At 36.6% G+C, this 21,808-nt stretch overlaps 1 protein-coding gene and 1 pseudogene across 2 annotated transcripts in view; both read left to right on the forward strand.

The window, feature by feature from the left end:
• Positions 1-1,274: 1,274 nt before the first annotated feature.
• LOC103717673 (mavicyanin pseudogene) lies at positions 1,275-3,502 on the forward strand (annotated as a pseudogene). The gene is made up of 2 exons (XR_015968512.2): positions 1,275-1,491; positions 3,120-3,502. The product of XR_015968512.2 is annotated as a mavicyanin pseudogene (transcript).
• Positions 3,503-6,195: 2,693 nt separating this feature from the next.
• Positions 6,196-21,808, forward strand: part of LOC103717655 (Insulinase (Peptidase family M16) family protein) — a 45,487-nt gene continuing 29,874 nt past the window's right edge. The window contains exons 1-10 of the mRNA XM_008806130.5: positions 6,196-6,476; positions 6,668-6,743; positions 7,237-7,304; positions 12,304-12,395; positions 12,498-12,571; positions 12,679-12,722; positions 17,068-17,119; positions 19,313-19,435; positions 19,522-19,634; positions 19,790-19,952. Of these exons, the coding sequence (XP_008804352.3) occupies positions 6,354-6,476; positions 6,668-6,743; positions 7,237-7,304; positions 12,304-12,395; positions 12,498-12,571; positions 12,679-12,722; positions 17,068-17,119; positions 19,313-19,435; positions 19,522-19,634; positions 19,790-19,952 (928 nt within the window). The 5' untranslated portion in view covers positions 6,196-6,353. The remainder of the gene's footprint in view (positions 6,477-6,667; positions 6,744-7,236; positions 7,305-12,303; positions 12,396-12,497; positions 12,572-12,678; positions 12,723-17,067; positions 17,120-19,312; positions 19,436-19,521; positions 19,635-19,789; positions 19,953-21,808) is intronic.

The raw sequence follows: 21,808 nt of genomic DNA on the forward strand, positions 1-21,808 counted from the left end.
TTTCTAGGTTTAGTTTAGGAAGTGAAAGATTGAATTCAAAGGAGGAGGGGGAGTAAAGGGGGAAGGGTTGCCGAGGGTACCCTTTCTTGGAGGGAGGAGGAGAGACGAAGGCGGTAACAAATGTCCCTAGATTTGCTGCAACTAATGGTACCCCATGGTTTCCAAGTGACAAAGAAATCAAAATTGCTCGGTATTGTAGAACAAAACGAGAGACATGGCATTTACACCAAAAACCATAACTTTGTAATTAATTTGCAAGATGGATTGAAAAAGGACTTATTTCATCAATACTTTTTTTTGACATCGCACCTGCCAAGACTCTGAAATTTGAATGGATCCTAAGTTGCAAATTTACTGGAAGGGAGGAATATCAATTTGATATGATACTTTATAGCAAAATTGGACTTAAAAAAAAGAAAGAAAAGAAAACTCGCTAGGTTAGTTAGGTTTGCTGGTACAATGAATTGAAATTTATTCCACTTGTTCCACTCTTCTAATATTAAAATATATACATATATGGATTCTGTAGTGATGGTCCGAGTCATTGGATAGGCTCCATCTTCTCTAAATTGCTTACCTATCAAAAATTATATAATTTAAAAATTTCTAACTTATGAATTAAATCGCCAATAAAATTTGTATTACTCCGTGCTATTTAAAGTCTATTTGATGCATATGTCAGGATCTCTATATCACATGATTTTTGAAGATTTTGAAAAATGTTATGATGGACTAATCTTGGTCATTCATTTCCACCATCTGGACGAGGGTAAATATTTAGACAATGCCATTAGTAAATTCAGGGTGCAAAAAATCATAAAAGGCAATATTGCAAGCTAATTGCACGCAATAAATGTGAATCTGTGGTGGATACAATTACCTGCGATATGAGAAAGATCAATGGAAACTTTATTAATTATGGGTGAAGAAGGGTGACAAATATTCCAGGACAGCTGCAACCAAAACGAAGAACGAGTGCAACCAATAATGGAGGAAGCGGCCGGAGAGAGAAGAAAGAAATAGAGGGAAAGAGTGTCTTTTCTGGAATAATATCTGGATCGGATAAACGGGAATTTTGCGCTTTTTTTTTCTCTTAAAATCCAGTAAACGCAAATTAGGAGAGATAGCTGCGTAAACTTCGTTTGGTATCCAATCAGAATTAGTAAAACTTTCCGTTTTAGAATTTATTATTGGAATTGACAGCGCGTGAGCATAACGTTCAAAAGGAGGAGAAAGAGAGTTCCTTTTTTTCTTAGCTCTGTTCCTCTTGGCTTTGTTTCCCTCCCTCAAGTCTCTCGTATTCGTTCCTTTTTCCTTCTGCTGCCATGGACGAGGCCTTGGCCATCGCCATCCTCGTGGCCTTAGCTTCCGTGGGGTTGTCCTCAGGGGCAGTCTATACTGTCGGAGATCAAGCTGGGTGGACCATCAAAGACAAAGTAAACTACACCGCTTGGGCTTCTAGCAAGAACTTTCAAGTTGGAGATACCATCTGTAACTCGCTCTTTCTCTTATCTCTCTTTCTTCGCTACAGAGATTTGATCTGATGCCTTGTTCATCCTTTTTTTAATCCATCTTTTCATGCCTATTTATCAGAGCTTGTTTGCTATAGTCTGAATCCACATTATTTTTCTATTCATTCCATGTCCTCGTATCCACCAGCGGTATGCGCTCCTACCAGGCTTATTAAAAACCACGCCGAGTTTAACTTTGTGTTATAAATCTGATCCCACCATCAGAGAAGATTGCTAGTCTTATATTAGACTACCTATTAAAGCCCACAAGCCTCAGTGATCTTGTATCTAATATGTACAGGTCTAACAAGAAGTAACTGTCTACCTCTGTTTAAATTACTTCACTTTTAGGGGGCGTTTTGTAACCCAAACAGGTTCACCACGGTGATCTAAGATCCCCGGTGTTCCGAATGCCGGAGTGCTTTGACTTCTAATTATCTAAGATCAATGTGTTTGGTAGGCCATGATCCAGTGATTAAAAATCTCCGAATATCCATTAGTAACTTGTTTGGTATGATAAAGGGATCCAAGATCACCGACCACATAATACCACAAATGCCTATGATATATCTTAGATGGATTTTTTGTGTTTTTAATTCTCATAAATCAACAATGTAAGTTAATATGCTAATTCCTATAATAGCTTCATAATTTTGCACATATTCTACTTTTAGTAGCCCTTATCATATATTTATTAATCATATAAAATATATTATAATAAAATATTAATATATTTATCAATATATTAATGATTAATATATTCTAAAAAATATATTTATTACTCCTATAAATTATTATTTTTATAAAAATATATTAATTTTCATTATAAAATTAATATTTTTATTTATACTTACAATAGATTTTTTTAATACTAATAATTATTTTGATTAGAAAAATAAGGCAAATAGAAGTAGTATATCAAATGTTTTTATTATATAAATATAAAATATAATAATATATTTCTACTATAATTTAATATTATCCTTCAATAGTAATATGATTAGTAATATATTATAATATAATATATATTTATTAATATAATATATAATATCAACATTATATATATATATATAACATTGACATAATATATTGATGGTATATTGATATATCAATTTTTCTGCTAAATTGAGGAGTATTTTTATCTTTTAACTTTCAATCTAGGATCATTGTTCTGGAGTGATCTTAAATTTCCGACCTCAAGGACGGATATCCCATCACTAGGTTGGATGGTGATTTGAGGAGTGGAGATGATTTAGGATCACTGCCACATAGGATCACCGTGATGCAATGAAACATGATGATCTCATCACCTCCATCCACATTATTCTTGATTCTGGACGATCACTCCATACTAAACGCCCCTTAAAGTTAATGAAATTTTGAGTCGATGAATAACATAAGCAAATAATTATAACCTTATGGCCAGGTTTAGCAGTTTTTGTATTTGGTGTCAAAACAAAAGCAGAAACTATGCAGGTTCTATGGCTTTATTTAATACTCAAACTACAGTACGTTTGCTTTCTTATTCATTAGTTGGTTATTGGTAACAATTAACTCTTTGTGCTTGTGCCATGAATCATTTGGTGTGGTGGTACGTGGTGGATGCAGTGTTTGTGTACAACGAGGACTTCCATAACGTGATTGAGGTGAGGATGGAGGACTACAAGTCGTGCAACGCCTCCCCACTGGCCACCTACGTCTCGGGCAACGACTCCATCACCATCAAGAACAAGGGCCACTACTTCTTCATCTGCGGCGTCCCCGGCCACTGCACCCTCGGCCAGAAGGTCGACATCCGGGTCGCCGAGCTCGCCGCCCCTTCCAGCTCCCCACTCTCCGCCCCCGGCAACGGCGACACCCCCCCTCCCGCCCCGACCCCTTCACCTCAGCCCAGCGGCGCCTCTGCCGCCGCGGCTTCCAAGGTTGTGGGCTTCCTGCTGGCCGGGTTTGCCTTTGCCGCCACCTTTGGTGGCCTCATCATGCCTCATTAGTTGCTGGACTAACGTACTCCTCCTTTCCTCCTTTCAAGTTTCATGGCTTCGTGGTTATTTTTGTCTTGTGGTCGTTTTTAGTGGTTTGATGGAAACAATTTCTGATCGTGTGGGCGCAGTTTGATTCTGGTTATCATATATAAATGTGAAATTATTGTCCATCTTGGTCTCATCTTTTTTTCAGAAGCTTTAAGGTGTCTTATATAACGGGTTGGAGCTTTAATTAAAAAATAATAATTTTTTTAATGTTCTAAACTTTAGTTATTTTAAATATTTTAAAAAATAAATATACTGTCTTAATTTCTAAATTTTAGATAGTTTAAACAATTTTAAATTCTTTTTTTTTCTTCTTCGGACTCTTCTTTTAGAAGAGTTACAATTAACTTTTTTTAGAATATGAAAATGTCATGTTTCCACACAAACTAGAAATTATGGTAATTTTTATTTTTTAAAAAATATCCTAAAGCTATCATACTAAAATGAGTCAAATTTGGCGTCTTCAAATAGTTTGGAATGCATGCTACCACCTCACATGACTAATTCTGCTTTAAAACCATGATGCTCTATTGTGGATGATTATTCTGAAAATAACCATCATGATGTTATGAGAAAGAATGGTCCTAAAGGCATCAACAATGATCTGCCTCATAATTCAAGCATTCCGAGTTAGCAAACTAGGCTATGCAGTGAAGCTCTTATAGAGACATCCATATCTCAACATTTTCCTTCTGATGTTGGTGTTTCGAATATTATAAGTGAGAATATTGCATCTAATTCTAGGGGCACGATAGGTATTTTGGAAAATGAGCTTCTCATGCTACTTTCTCATTACCGACCAAATATGCAAAAAATAATATTTTTCTAGATATCATATAATCAGCTTCTCTGTAAAAATATTTCAATGAGTTAAAAATCATGTTGGAATTAACTTGTTGACTATTATCTTATAGCATGGAGAGTAATCATGTTTTGGAAAAGGTGCATTAAAGAGTATTGTGTAGTGCTCGATGATCACTATGAGGAGATGGACGCAATCTATGATGCACCATGTATGGCATGTAAGATTATCTTATTTGATAATTATCTACCTTCTAATAGCAGCCATTGAGGGTTGTATAGTATTTTACGGTGCAAACTATGCACCATGGAGTACCTGAGCTAATAAAAAAATTGCACATGACATGGTGAAGTACATTCGGTGTTTACCCTTCTTATGAGATCCACTGTCGGGTGCTCTGTTTAACTCGAGAGCGATTCAAAATGGGCCTCGACACGATTAAATAAAGAGCCTCCTATTGATATCCACAGGTATTTATGTGATGCACTAAATCTCCGATCTGTAGATTTGTGAGAGGTCGTAGCGAACATCTGGAAGATAAAAAAATCTATGGCAGATTTTTAACTTAAAACTAGAAAGGACCTTTTAATTTAAATTTGGAAAAATTAGAAATGAACTGTTAGCTTGAAAACGCTGGCGTCTTTTGTTTTATACAATGGCGACTTATACTGATTGAACATGAATGCAACCAATAAAATCAGAAAAGAGAAGATGACGGAAAAGAGAAGAAACAGATTCATGATTCGTTCAGAGGATCTCTTCCGAATGATGTGCAGGCGATCCAGTCCACTGCATTGTTCGCCTCCCGATAGACGCGAGTGGCTCGAAAGGAGCCAAACTCTCTCGTGAGCCCGCGTATGTCCCGATGTAGTAGGTACCGGTCATCACAGCTATGCTGACTTCGAATGCACTCGATTACTGTAGTCAAGTTTTCTTCTAGGTAGATGTGGTCCGTACCTAAAATCAGTCTCGCGTGAGTGATGCCCTCCCATGCCGCCTTCAGCTCTGTTCCGATAACTGACTTATCGAAGATGCGTCGTCCCTCGGCTGCGATGAGTCTGGAGTCGCAATCTCTGATTACAAAGCCAACACCTTCTCTACCTCCATCCTCAGAAACACTGCCGTTAAAATTTACCTTAAGAACGCAACAGGGTGGGAGCTCCTAGAAAACTACAGATAAACTTTTAACTTAAAAATTTACTTTGTTGATTGTGATCTATAATATTAAAAATGCGTAAAAGTTTCCATCCCTGCTAAAATTTAAATCTCAATAGCTATAAGATGCTCAGCAATTGATTTGTCACCATATATTAGGAGAACAAATGACTGATCTCAGAAGAGCAAACCCACCTCCCTCAAGTACTGCAAGGAATGGAAGGAGCAGAAGGAGAAAACAAACCAAAGGGATGATCTCAGAAGTTGGATGAGAGATGTACAGAAGCCTGCTCGGGCATAATTTTTCCTCTTCCGATGCCTTTTTTTTCTGCATGTTATGTAGGAATAAGGTATGCTGGAGATTTCAAATGGAAGAGTCCTAGAAACATCTTGGGCCCTGGGTTTCCATTACATCCATTTTCATCCAACCAACTGTAAAAAACTTGGCCCATATCAATCATTACCTTCCGGGCCTCATCGTCCCCTGCCGTCTGGACCGAGTAGCAGCCCACCTACGAACCAAACTCCCAGGGGGTCTCGTGTTCTAGGGGCAACGGCAGAAGACTACTGGTTGACTCGTTACTGGCATCCGAGGATCAGCTGTATATCATAAAACTTCAAACACCATCTCCCATCACCACGTTAGACCGTACCAGCCCCTCTCTCCAGACAACCCCGACTTTTTATTACTTCCGTGTCCATTGACTAATCGCTTACTAAGACAACTGCTGTACAGAACCAACCAAGGGATCAGTCTACGGTGTCCCGGGAGCGGCGACCCGTTATATATATTGCGGACCGCTCCTCTCTCTTCAGCGTCTCCTCCAAGAACGCGAGAGAGGGGGGGATCGGGGCGGAATGGCGGTGGAAAAATCGGATGTCGAGATCTTTAAACCCCGCAACGACAAGCGGGAGTACCGGAGGATCGTCCTCCCCAATTCTCTGGAGGTCCTCCTCATCAGCGATCCCGACACCGATAAGGTCTTACCAATTCTTTCCCCTCGAAACCTCGATTTTATGCCATTTTCTTGGGGATTTATCTACCCTAATTATATCTACGTGCACTTTGATTAGTTTTTCGTTCGGATTAGATTTCTTAAGGTTTTCTTGATCCGTTAGGTTTTCTCGATTCTTTTGGTTTTCTTGATTCTTTACAAGCTATGATTCTTTAGGCTGCTGCTTCCATGGATGTTTCTGTTGGCTATTTCTGCGATCCGGATGGACTTGAAGGCCTGGCTCACTTTCTTGGTAAGTGCTTCATCAACTGCGTTCTTTTGCTACGATGCTTTAGGAACAAAATTGTTCCAATGTTGCGGATTCTGGATATTAGATGTATGGGGAGGATGTATTTTTGGTACTGAATACATGTATAACAGGTGTGCACAGAAGAATATAATAGGGTTTTTATACTCTCCAATTTGATTTAGGGATACTTATGCCTGCTTGTTAATATTTTTTGCATCTGCTAGTTGTCCCTTGAAAGATCAAAACTTGAGTGTTTTTTTTTTTTTTTGAGAAAAAAAAAATCATGGCGAGAATATGGATCCCTGACTTCAATTTCGATGCTATAAATAGTATGTGGGGTGTTTTTCTTTTTCGCTGGTTTGAGGATTTCTATAATGGGACGGGGAGAAAAGTGCAAAATTCATGCAGTCTGCTGGGAATCGAAGCTGTGGTAATTTTGAACTCACATTCTTAAGAAGTCTTATTTCCTTAATCGTGCTTCTTTCATCTAATGCAGAGCATATGCTGTTTTATGCTAGTGAGAAATATCCAGTGGAAGATAGTTACTCAAAGTACATTACGGAGGTACTTCCTGACTTACCTTTGTTGAGATATGAATGCTTTCACTTGTATAGATTACATGTTACTGGTCATAACTTGCAATATTGACATATATTTGATGATATATAGTTAAATTCTTGTCTTCTTTAGTTGAATTATTCCCTAAAGAATCGAATGATATTATATTTTGTTAGAGCTCTTATAATGCTGTCAATATAAATGATTTCTGTTATTTGTTCACATGGTGTATCCTGTTATAAACTTTTTCATGTCTCCTTATATATCGGCTATGTTGTTGGTAAAGCTCATGATTTAAACATATCATCCCATCCACCTAACAAAGGTTTTCAGTTATTGAAGCTAGAAGAAAAGGAAAAATGGTTGGCTGTGTCATACATGTATACATTATTATAATATAGAAATCATGTATACAAAGGCTTTGATGGAACAGAGGTTGGATGTGCAGGCCATCTCTGAAAGAGTTTGTGTGGCTACTTAGAATAGTGTTGGAAATGGATCAGATATCAGTATGTCCATATCCTTATCCGTTTTAATTTGGCAAATACTACATATATGGATATCAATTGGATGGTAAATTGGATGCTGATGCAAATTGAATATCGAAAGTATGGATATGAATATGGATATAAATCTAATAGTTAAACTTTATGAACTACCAAACTAAAAATACTATGTGGAAGGTAAATTAAATTAAAAACATGTTAATTTATTATGTTATTCCCTTTAATTTCATAAGAGCTATATAAGATGGAAATCAGATAGTCATCTATTTATATTTGTATCGGTTGCCCTTTAATAGATATGGAAAACGAATATTGATATTAGTCATATGCTCAAATTAACCATATTCGAATAGATCCTGATATGGAAACAGATCCGGATGGATATTTCCTATTTGCTTTCACCCCTAACTTAGAGACTACATTTCCTTGAAAGCAAAACTATGTAGTTGAGCAATGCCATGTCCATTGGAAAACATTGCTGGAACAGGCACTGCTTGTTAATGTTTTACATGGACACTCTATTTTTAAGCTGTTTGTAAGTGTCAACACTTTGAGACACTTGGATACGATAGAGCACAACACAACATGGCAAGATACTCTGCTTTGAATTATTTTGTTGCTGTTGGTAAAAGTGTCCGCGCACTTGGCGCTTTTCTGGAGTGTCCTATAGGGAATTTGAGTTTTAAGTGATGGACACTTTTAATGAAGTGTTCTTAAGTATTTTTGAGCACTGTAAATGAAGTATTCTTAAGTGTTTCTGGACGCTTCAAACAAAGTGTTCTTATGTTTTTAAGATAAAGTTTTATATATCATATGAACACTTGAAGCAAAATATCATTATATTTTAAATATAAATATGTCATGGTTAGTTATCAATTTAAGTATCTCAATGCAACTTAAATGATCCTAGCAAAAAAGAAAAAAACTTGCAAACTCATGACTATTCACTTGGCACCCATGCCAAATGTCTAGGTGACATGGATGTTGGCGTAGACCAGGACAATGAAGAATAGGGTTTGTCATCAAGTAAAACAAAATGGTTGTGGTGACCGCAAAGGGACATTTCACATTTATTGAATATAGTCTGTAGAAACACTAGTCAGTAAAGTTATCTATTGAAAGCTAAATAGATGAAAGTACAAATTAATTGGCAATTTTGTCCTGAAACATTTTGTATCAAAGAAAAAGGAAGCAATGACCCCTGAATTTTGGTGAATGTGTTCCTTTACTTTGATGCATGTTTAGGTGAAGCAAATGGGCAAGCTGGGGTTGGGAAATGAAATATACAAAGAAGGTTTGAAGCAAGGTCCGCCGAACTGGTATCGGAACTCATATTGGTCGGCAAACGGTTCGGTACGGTAGGGCGTGCCGGTACGGTCAAACTGGTATCGGAATCCGTACCGGTCGGCGGACGGTTTGGTACGGTAGGGCATGCCGGTTCCGTACCAGCATGCCCATTTTTTGTGGAGTATATTAAGTTGATTTAATTGGTAGTCACTCTTTTTGAACTTTTTCAATAATTTTCAGTCTAATTTGATTTTTTTTTGATGTTTCTATGATTTTGTTTTAACCTAAATGATGCATTTTATTATTTTAAAATGATATAAATCATAAAATGATTAGTAAAATATTGCATGCTACAAGGAGCAACATGAAATATCCTCAAATCAAGTAATGAGGTAAAATTATAAAATAATACAATAATTACATACATTTAAAGTACAACATACATACCGATATCTAAAATCAGGTCGAATGGCGATGCCTCTCGTAGATATCCGGATTATTACTATAGTTAGGAGGCCCATCAACTCATTCCTCTAACCAAGCGACGTTGTAGTCTTGTATGTACATCCTACAATGAATGCGCTCCGGGTTATAAGCACTCTCAGATATCTCAATGAAGCTCTAGCTCTAACACTCTCGGATTGCATAATAAAGGACACCGCTCAGAGCTAGAGCTTCAGCGAGAGATTCGAGAGTGTTTATAATCCAGAGCACGTTTATTATGGAATGTACATAGAAAACTATAACACCGCTTGGTTAGAGGGGTGGGCTGGTGTGCCTCCTGATGATGTTGATGATTCGGATATCTACGAGAGGCATCGCCACTCGATTTGATTTTACATATCGGTATGTATGTTGTACTTTAAATGTATGTAATTAATTATATTATTTTATAATTTTTACCTCACTACTTGATTTGAGGATATTTCATGTTACTCATAGCTTATAACATCTCACTAATCATTTTATGATTTGTATCATTTTAAAATAATTAGATGCATCATTTAGGTTAAATCGGGATCATAGAAACATCAAAAAGCATCAAATTAGACTTAAAATTATTGAAAAAGTTCAAAAAAAGTGATTACTAATTAAATCAACTCGAAATACTCTAAAAAAAAAAAATTGGGCCTGTCGGTACGGAACCAGCACGCTCTACCGTACCATGTGTCGGTATGGTATCGAACCGGTACCGTACTGAACCGTCCGCTGACCAGTATGGGTCCTGATACCGGTTTGGCGGACCTTGGTTCAGGCAGCATGAGTCTTTTGATATTTCTTCCCATGATTTAGAATATGAAACCTTAGGGAGTGTTAACAAAATAATAAAGTCCTGATTTTTGATATGGTTGAAACATATGAAGGTATTTTGAAAGCCTAAGTTGAGATAACATGGAAATCATCTTTTGATGTATATGGATGTTTCTATGTATGTGTGTCTGTTTTCTTGTTCTTTTATAACCAAAAGATGTAGTTATTCAGGAGTTCAGGTTTCTAATTTATATCATACATTTATACTTGAGGAAAAGGTAAAATAAAAAAAAGGTTTTTATTTGTACGCACACAGTATGATTGTTCAGTAAAAAGTACCCTCAAATTGGACACATGAGGATGAACCTCATAAACATGATCATTGTATGCATCATTGTATCTATAATTCATGTATTAAGTATTTGATTGTACCTTTTGGAACCTTATCATGCCCCTTCAATCGCAATATCTTCATAATAGAATTAGTTGCTAGGATCAAGAGTGGGGGTGAGTGTAGGGAAGAAGATATTTTAGAAACAATTGAAGTAAGAAGCACTTAGAAAGTGCATGTAAGCTCAAGATTCCAGGATGATTGTCAAGTGAGTGTCCTAATCTAGATGGAAGATTCCAGCTACTAAGTAGAGATTTATATATCTTTTGTAAATGATATTTCTTAACCATATCTTTAGATCATTTTTACTTGATTCATTGATTTGCTTAATTTGGATTTGACTTCATAATTTGTAATCACTGTTATTATGAAGTATTTTTTCTCCTCAAAGTAGGATGGGAAAATTCAATTTTTTGTCAACCTATATAATTATATGTCAGATTTTTTATTTTAATTGCTTGAGATAAAAATGAGATAAATCATGTAAAGTAGTAGTTTTCAAGGAGTTAGGAGCTACATAAGGAAATTTTACTACATATATGAATTAATTGAACATTTTTTACAGAAGTAATCAAACAATTTTCATACCATAGTGAATTAGTTAACTATGGTTTAGACTTTAGACCATGAGATTTGCATGCTTCGAGATGTAAACTTGGGGGCATGAATGCGCATTAGACTTGTGGTGTGGACACGTGCATAGGGAATTACATGTATGCTTGTGTAAGCTATTAATGTTAATAATTGTGCATTAGGGCCTAGGTTAGAGAATTATTGGTCAAGTAAACTAGTATTAGGAAAATTTGTACATTAGGGCTTAAAGCAAAGTTTTAAATCTTGTGGGATGGGGCTGTCTCGGTTTTCCCATGGAATGGGACGTGCCGTTGTCTCATCCCATCTCGACAGTTGGGACAGGGGATGTCCTAAGATGTACCGATCAAAAAGGTGGGACAATGGTGGGACGGTCCTATCTGGGCATATGGGATGGTATCCCATCTCAATGTCCGTCGGGACATCCTGTCAGGACTTGAATCCTTGGCTTAGAGAACTATCAGTTATTATATACTTTTCAGCTTGTTGTTTGATGGGCATCATGTGCTATACTCCCATTTTGCTTAAGATGCAAATTAGTAGGATGTTTTGCAAGTTATGCACTTTTGATGTATCATGGCTGTTGTGTCAAATCGAAAATAAGTGTCTGATAGCAAGTTGATCGGTTAATTCAATAAGAAAAAAATGGGAGTTAGTACTGTCAAAGGTCTAAATAGGTAATTATGCACTTCTGATTTTATTCACAGAATGGAACTTTGTGTAGGAATTTTCATCTTTGCCTAACTACTAAATGCTTTTTGATTTTGATTTATATAAGTATTTGGCGGCTAAATCGCTAATGAGTGCATAGTTTTTTATTTTTAATGAGAATCTTATGTTATGTTAAATTAGAATGCTGATACTTGGCTGATCCTTGTTACAATCATTTTGTGAAACATATATAGGCCACTATATTACATTGTTGCAAATTTATGTTTTGATCTTGCTTTCATTATTGTATTTGCTGGGGCATAATCAGCATGGTGGTTCCACTAATGCTTTTACGTCTTCCGAGCACACAAACTTTTATTTCGATATCAATGCGGACTGCTTTGAGGAGGCTTTAGATAGGTAAAAAACTATTTTAGTTTTTTCAATCATTACTTGGCTTTATTCTTTTTGTCATTTGTAACCTTTTACTTTTTTTTTTTTTGCATTCTGTTCTTCATTCAGATTTGCTCAGTTCTTCGTTAGGCCTTTGATGTCTCCTGATGCTACACTTAGGGAAATAAAAGCTGTCGACTCTGGTAAAGTGATGCTGTGGCTAGTACCACTTATTTTTGTTCATATATTTTTTTGAAATTCCTATTGAGTTAATCATTATGACATTTCCCTTTCATTATGTCAAATGCAGAGAATCAGAAGAATCTATTGTCTGATGCTTGGCGAATGTCTCAGGTATTTTTTTTCCCCTTCTTTCTGAGCGATAAATCTTGTGCGACCCTTGGTTGAAGCTGGGAATGTAATGTTAATATGTTATTTTGAAAATGATCAATGATAAATAGAAATAATAGTCAGACTTGTGCATGCCTCTACAACTCATTCTTATATGACGTACAATCAGTCATTTTTTCCCTTTTCCCCTCATGGAGATGCATTTTTTTACCTGTTTTATGTATGATAGTATCTAATTAGCATTAGTTGTTAAGTCATAGTTTAAGACTGTGTTGTTAAATTAGATATATAGATGTTAGAAAATAATGTCTGTTTATCTAACACTACTTTTGTTATCTTAGGAAAAATATTTTTTAAAAATTTAATATTTTATTAGAAAATTATTTTTCATAATTTTATTTAGTTCTCAAAATAATATTACTTGGTAATTGTTTAGGAAAAATATTCATAATATTATTACTTTATTATAAAGATAATTTTATATTTTTATTAATTCTAAAATTGATTTTTTGGGGGGTTTTGTAGATTTTAGTAACATACATGGTTTTAAATGTCATGAGAGTAGGTCATCATATGTACTGACACTCAATTCGGAGGTTTTAAAAACCTTATTGGTGGTACTACTGGCATTTGGCCAGATCGGTATAGTCCATCCCATTCCAACACACGATATGGGGCTCCATCCTAATATTGTACCAATCATGGTCTGCTGTGCCAGTATCGGGCACCGTACCGGTTGCCCGACCGTATGAGTTGGTACGGTCCTGCGCCGTACCGTGCCGGGCTCGTACCGACATAGCAGAGGCAGGGGAGAGAGGAAAAGAGAGAGAGAAGGGGGAGACAGGGAGGGAGGAGGCCGGCGGAGGTCAGAGGCTGTGGCTGGGTCCTTGTTTCGTTCGAAATAGGGGTCCGACCACTAAAAAAAATGGCGATTTTTAAGTAAATTTGGCAAATCGATTGCCGACTTCACTTAAATATTGCAAAATTAAAAAAATATTTTAAAAAAATTAAGTGAAGTCGGCAATGGGTTTGCCGACTTCAACTTAAAATCTGCAAAAATAAAAGGAGCCCCCTCTGGGCCCCTATTTTGAACGAAACAGGGGACCGGAGGCGGAGCCCCCCCTCCGCGTCTCCCGTCTCCCTGGCCTCTGCCTCCTCCGCGTGGAGGCTCCCCGGCCTCAGGCCAACCTCTTTTCCTTCTTCTCCCTCTCCCTCTCCCTCCCTCTCCGCTCTCTCTTTTCCTCCTTTTTTCTCTTCTTCTCCCTCTCCGATGACGGCGTCTCAGTTTGGTTGCCGGAACTGTTTTAGTTCGCTGCCGGTACCACTCGGAATGTTTCGAACTGGGCAGTTTGGGATGGTTCCGCCGACTATAGTACCAATGGAAGAAGTCTATTTTTTTTATTTTTGCCTTATCTTTATTTTTTTTATGTTCTATGTATGATTAGGCTTTTGGATTGATTTTCTTCTCCATATTAGTGATTTAGTTGCATTTTCAAGGGGTTTGATGCAGGAGTGTTAATATTGGTATCGACACTTGTTGAGTCAACATGGATCAATATAAACTAACAAGATTTATAAATAAAAAATAACAAATATAGTATAGTATTGCCAAAAAAATTGAATAATAGCTTACTTTATAAATTCAATCCCATTTAGAGTGTCTATGACCGTTGTAGATATTTAGGTTTTGTTTGTAATTCAGATCTTGGAAATTATAATGGCATGGATACCGTCTCGATCCTTGCCAGTCATATGTTGTTTGATAGTGATCCGGTTGTCATTCCTATTACTACAACTATATGTATGTGTGTAATCATAGGAGCCCAACCATCGTTGCTCAAGATACCAAGAGGCAACACGGAACTCTAACCCTTGGCTATACCCATATCATAGGAGGGGTGATGTACAAAGTCGAACCCCATCGGAATAAGTTGAGTGGTAGATGTATATCGATCTTACGTGGATGGGCATATTGTCCACAATGGCAACTAATGCATTAGGAGATCCACCTATGGCATATAATGAGATTTGCTCTCCACTTTGATGCAATAGCTCTCCATATGTCCTTTTTGTTTGTCCTTTACAAGTGTGGTCAATCTTCTGCCACTTTGAATCTCAGTTGGAAAAGACGTGGATCTACACCGTGAACGGTGGCCCTTGCTGGTATGTCTTTGAACTTCTTCCCCTTCTTACTGCTAAAGGTTCCAAACATAGAGGTTATTCGGTCGTTGCTTCTATCGGTAACTTTTCTGACTGATGAGGTTCTCCTGTAGGCTGGATCTGTCTTGATGGACATGGGAATAGCACCCCTCTTGTACTATGAGAGCCCAAATTGAGCCTTGTGCTTGGCAACCTTCTCCCTTTGTCAGTGTTTATCAAGCTCTCCCTTATGGTAGCATAAAATTTTTGTTTCCTCCATTGCATTTGGATTCAACGCCTCATAGTTCTAAGGGTTTCTAGAACGGTATGAAGGTGGCTCAATCGCCCGACATTCACTTTCTGCCTTTTTCTTGGCACTTCTTCGCTTGTTTGCGTTAAAATTAGCAAAGTGTGTTTTCATCAATTAGCGGACTTTCTACAGGTATTTCCTAAATTTGACATGTCAGGGTAACTATTGGCAAATGTTGCTTCAACCTAGTCACCGCTCCCTTCTTAAGCTCCACATTGCACCACTTGCACTTTTAGCAGTGCCGATCCTAAAACATCACACTATGATCTCGCAACCGTCTCTTCAATTGGGTCAAGCCTGCTATCGAACCCCCTAGACCCCAAGCCAGTCAGTTTGACTAGAGCAGGAACACTCTGTCTTCTTTCTTGGATCCATTTTTGCAAGTTTGACGAACACATATCATGCATTCGTAATTACTGAAAAATTAGTGAATTTACATTGGAATGCAAAAACACTGAATTACTTGAGAGAATGCTTCTACATTATCTATACATAATAATTTTTTTATTTTTATTTTTTTATTTTTCAAACAATAAATTGATATTTAGTTGTAAAATATCAAGAAATTTAATTTTAATTTGGATTAGTGTAGCACTCTACAAAGGGTGCTGCATATACTTTTGTCAGCCCATGGCCACTTATTTTCAAAATTTATTTAATTTTGGGCTTAGGTTTGTGTAGTCCAAATTTAAATAAATTGCCATCGAGTAGAGATACCAAGTAGCATGCATACCTCCAAACGTGCTACCAATTTTACAGAATTTTTTGAACATAAGTTTATTTTATTTTTGTTGTTTTTAATCCAAAAAAAAATTGTAATATAAAAAAATATATGATTAACAAAAAATTATGATTTTTGTGTCATTGCTTAGGTCATCCTTAGTTCTATAACATATCATGAAATCATACCAAAATACAAAAAAATGGGCATGATTTTTCCTCATTTTCCGCATTTTTGACATATTTTAGGCCTCAAAAATAAGAAAGAGGAATGAGGAAGAGGGAAGGAGAGAGGGATCATATCTTGATTTTTGCTTGAATTTGGCAAGAATTCACTGTTTTCTCCTTTTCTCACAGAATTTTTAAAAAATAGAGAGGAAGAGGCAGAGAAGGCTGAATTCACTGTTTTCTCCTTTTCTCACGGAATTTTAAAAAAATAGAGAAAGCACGGGAAGCCTTCTCTGCCTTCCCCTCTTGTTATTAGGGCAGGATGGCTGGTCTAACCATCCTAACCACCACGATTTGAGTTGAACCGCGAGTGGTTCAGGTCGATTTGGGGCCTGAACCCTCTTTCATCCTGGTTTCGACTTAGTATGGGTTGGTACACCCTGAACCAGGTGGTTCAGGATGAGATGGCAGACCTTGCGTGAAACACACTCATGTGCACATATATGTATATAACTATGTTTTTTATGCATATAAATGGTCATACATCTATTAGTACATGCAGACTTTGACAAATGCCCCTTAAATGTAGAGGGTGGCGGGGGGATGAATTGGCTAATCTAGGAGCTTCAGATGAAAGCTGTTTCAGTAATTGGTGGGCCTCAGGCCTTCTTTGTTCTAAAAAAAAGAGATGAAATTATGTCCTTCCTCTTTCTTAATATTGACTTTATTGAGTCATAGTTTGTTGTCATTCTGATATATGTTTTGGCTCTTTGATTTATGGCCGAATGCATTAATCATCAGTGATTTCTTTACCTTAGTTTGGGGGCCACTTGTTTGCTATTAGAATGCCAATCAAATTTTGCTTTGGGAGAGTCAGTCATTCCTTTTCACATCAGTTTTCTTTCCTGGTCTTTTATCAATCTTCTACCCTTACCTAGAACCTGACACATAATGAATATGCACATTTTCTGCTTGGATTTAATTATTGTTTCTTAATGTCAATATTTTCAGCTTCAAAAACATCTATGTTCAAAGGATCATCCATATCATAGATTCAGTACAGGTGAGCATTTTGATGTTTTTAGCTAGATTTGCTAGTCCTATGTGTTTATGAAATAGTCGCAAATAGTCTCCATTTTTTTATTGGTCTATTTCCCCCATTTAGGAATGCTTTACATGTACTCTGCTGTTTTAGTATGATAATTGCTATCTTCTTAGGTCACATTGAAGGTCCGCCGTACCGACGTACCGGTGGGCGCCGGTACCGGTTTGGCTGGTTCGGGCCAAAAGCCAAAAAATATTTGGAGCCGGTACGGGCCGGTCGGTTCGGGCGAGTACCGGGTTAGTTCGGGCTGGTACCGGTTCGGTACAGTACGTACCGGTTCGGTACGGGCCGGTACGTACCGGTTCGGTACGGGCCGGTACGTACCGGTACTGACCGGTATGGGTTGCGAATGGTCGGAACCGAAAAATTTAGCTATACCGTACCGGCCCATACCGACCGGTACGGCAGACCATGAGTCACATTTAGTTGCTTGCTTGCTAATAAACTTGTTCAAGTTGTTGATACATTTAAATCTATTGTTTTATATTTAATGGTTTATTATCAAAACTAAAATGATAAAATACTAAAGAACTAAGTACTAACCCTAGTTTCTTGTGTAGATGCCCCCATTTTCACGAACTTATAATTTGGGAAATTGTTTTGCCCGCATGCATTGATTTTTCCATAAATTTTAACTGGGTTTGGCTATCATACTTCTTTAATATATTTTTGTTAAAAACTAAGAAAGAATCTGGATCTTTCATTTTACGAGAGTGTTTTGGAATTTAACAAACAACCAGTGGTCAACTGCTACTCTTAATTCCCTTCTATTTTATTAAAGCTGACATATCGTCAGACTAGGGATGCCTAGAATAAGCCACGTGTCTTTGAAAAAATTTAAAAAAAAGAAGAAAAGGCCTTTCTTCTCTGCCACTTCTTCTTCCCCATCTTTCTTTCCAAGATGTTTCCCTGTCGACCGCATCCCATGGAAGACATGGCTCTTCACGGCTGTTGTCACCACCATACACGATGCTGCTGTCAATGTGGCCTCCTTGCCATCACTGACTGCAAGGCCCTGCCTAGTCTTGTCCCCATCGCACCACCTAAGATGATATTATCAATCCGGTCCACGATGCTTTGATCTGCTTATTCTCTCCCACTAGTTGTCTCCATCTGACCCTCCTGGTGATATATTTCCACAGCAACTTCATCTTCTACTCCACCGCCTTCCGCTCCTTCAATGTCCTCTACTACCATCTTGCCCAGAATTTCTAGGCATCGGTGCAATGATAGAATTGTCATCCTCCAATGCCTAAATGCAGGTGATCTTATCCCCAACACTGTCAGCTTTTTCACCAACAACAACATTGGCCAAAATACCCTAGATTGCGCAAGAAGAAGAGAAGGATGCAAGGGGAAAGAAGATGGAAAAAAGACACTACAAATTTTACCCTCGAGCTCCAACATTCTTCATGTATCTGCTTTGTGTACATATTCAAATGGGCTTTTACTGGTAGCTGGTCGGTAAATCCTGACAGTTACTTGTAAAGATACACGTTCAACAAAGCGTACAGCATTCCAGGAGCAGCTGGCAAAGCCCATTTAAACTTATGCTATTGTCTTCTGGAAATGTGGACCTGATTAGCTGACACTCATTGCCTTGGAATTTTTCCTTACTTCGTGATCCATGATTGCTGCAACTTTGGAGCATTTAATACTGGAGATTGAAAGTGTAAGGCATTTTGTGTGTTAGGAGATAACATGTTGAATTTACCAACATGCTTCAGTTTTTCTTCTTTCTTTTTTTCTCTTTGATGTTTCAATTATGTATGAACTGGTCTTTTATTGATGTCCTATCTTGTATAATGTATTATCATTTTCTATATAATACTATATAAATTACATATTGATTTTTTTGAACAGTCCTATATCTATTTGGGAAGGGGGGGGGGGGGTTGCAGAATTTTTGCTTCATTGATAAATTTATAAATTGGTGATCCATCTTCAGTGGACCAAGCATCTTTTATTTTGATGGGAAATGCATACTGCTGCAATATAAAGTATGTTCATTTACATATATGACATGATGAGAATTCTTGATTATTTCAGTCAATCACAGTTAATTTTAATGACAGATGCTCAGATAGTCTCGGTTCTCAAGCCAGGAAAGCTGGTGTATTATCTCCAATTATTTATATTCTGATGTTTTAGGAAATTGGGAAACATTGGAGGTTAAACCAAAATCCAAAGGCTTAGACACAAGGCTTGAACTAATTAAATTTTACGAAGAGAGCTATTCAGCAAACCTTATGCACCTTGTTGTATATGGAAGAGGTAGGGTGCTGCTTTAAATTGTCTACCAGAGTCTTTAATCTTCTTCTTATTAATTTATTCCTGACCACTCTAATTGGATATTTTAGAGGGCCTCAATGATATTCAAAAACTGGTTGAAAGGAAGTTCTGTGATATTCGAAACACTGGACGGGACTGCTTCCATTTTCTTGGTCAGCCTTGCTCATTAGAACATCTTCAGGTATGTTGGACATGCATCATTGAAATTAACCCAAGGGACGACAAAATTTAGATGGCAGCACAATACTATGCTTTTGATAATAAGATTGAAGATCAAAATAGCATTTTGATGCACAAACATTTTCTTATGAGCTCATTCTTGTTAGTTTGTGACAGATTCTTGTTAAAGCAGTCCCAATAAAGGAAGGTCACACATTGAGGATTACATGGCCAATTACTCCTAGCATACGGTATTACAAAGAAGGTCCTTGCAGGTACCTTGGTCACCTTATCGGGCATGAAGGCGAGGGTTCTCTCTTTTACATTTTGAAACAGTTAGGTAACTTCAGTTCCTAATGGTTTATACTGTATTTGTATTTCAAGTCAATATTTCTGTAGGATATGTTGCTATTAGTTGGTTCCTTGGTTTTGTTAGATCTGATTTTGTTTTTAAATTGTATCTCCTGACTTTTCTGATGTTGACCTTAGGTTTTATTAATCTTGTCTGGCCTTGATTTTAGTCCAGTTTTCTTCACATTGTAATTATGTGTATTAATACAGCTTAAACTTGTCTGGCCTTCAACATTTTAGTCAGACAGGTAATTTCAAAAATAAGTAACCAATAGTTTTTTTTTAATGAAAGTGGATACGCAAAAACTTACCGACCTCTCCGATTATTCAGAACTAGCTCTCCAGTCTAGGAGAGTGGTTATGTTGTTTTCCACTATTTGAAGGTTTGAACAAACAGGAAGCAAGTAGACTAGTAATAGTTGGACAAACATTTACTAAATTCAGAATTATTCTTATGAATATCATTTAAGTAGATATCTTATTTATTTGAGATATCACAAGTAAATAGCAGACAATCCCTTGTCCGAATTGAATAAAAATACTAAAAGAATCAAATCTTTAAGAATAAAAGTTGATTTCTGAGCTCTAGTTCAAATTCTAGATTTTGGGTTGATTCAAATTTCAACTTTTAAATGCTAAGGTATTTCTCAAACCTCAAAGGCTCATAAATTTTATTTTACCCAAACATTGCTAAAATGAAAATCTGGTAGGAAAACTTATTAATCTTAATCTCCAAAGCTTCTGATCTAAAATGATAGTAAGCAACACTTAATGCTTAAAGTATTTAACACATTTATGTATATATTAATATTAAAGTATTTAACACATTTATGTATATATTAATATTAAACTATTCAACACATTTATGTATATATTTCTCTATATATGTTGTAGGTTATTACATTTTATGTGTTAATGCACACAGTTTTCTTTTAGTGTAGTTTTGATTACACGTTATGTGAAGTTATGTAATTTAGCAATAAAAAAAATTCAGTGCAGGTTGAGCAGGGTATTAGGTCAATTGAATTGCCATATTTATGCATATAGCATAGCATTAAAATAAGAAAACACAAAAAAGAAGAACAGAAACATATTGGGAGGCCAAAATAGTTAGCACCAAGGGCATACCTGCTATTCGCAAGCATACGATTGATGCCTTTTCTTGATATGACGTGTGATATGGTGCATATTTTTCTGGCTGGCCATCGATATGCCCCTGTACAATTATATTGAATCCTTGCAGATGACATCGCCATTTGGTTTATATTACAAATTCTAGATTCAACATCACCTAAGTTCCTAAATCCTAACTTTGCCACTATCATGATCAAACAAGGTGTGACATATACTGTTATTTGCAAATCTTTTATGTTGTAATGTTTTTGTCTCATATCTGTAACACTTAATTTTCCACAAGAAAACCTACAATGAATTATTTAAGTATGTCTCTATTTACTCTAAAGTTATTTTCCTTTATTTTCTTATAAATCTTCTTTTTCTGATTGAGTCGTTTCATACTGTTTATTGTTTGACCTGGAAATGAAACAAATCTATCTTATTCTGAACCATTTATGTCCACATCCCTACACGTTTACTGAAACCAAAATATCTGACATTGGTTTTAACTTTTAAGTTACTTTTCTTTGGTCCGAATTCACACTGATAAATCATATTGCCATTCATTTTTTGATATGTTTTTTTTCCTGTTTGATGCTTACTTTTGTTTTATACTAGAAGGGAAATTCATATTTCAGTTAATACATTTCTAAATTGTTATATCGGTGAAGCTTTTGTCAATAATCATTAGGATATGATTTCTCATCTCACATACAAACTTCCATTGTT

Source organism: Phoenix dactylifera, chromosome 9 (assembly GCF_051530095.1).
Source record: "Phoenix dactylifera cultivar Ajwa chromosome 9, Ajwa_hap1_PhDact_Kaust_v1.1, whole genome shotgun sequence".
Lineage (NCBI taxonomy): Eukaryota > Viridiplantae > Streptophyta > Magnoliopsida > Arecales > Arecaceae > Phoenix > Phoenix dactylifera.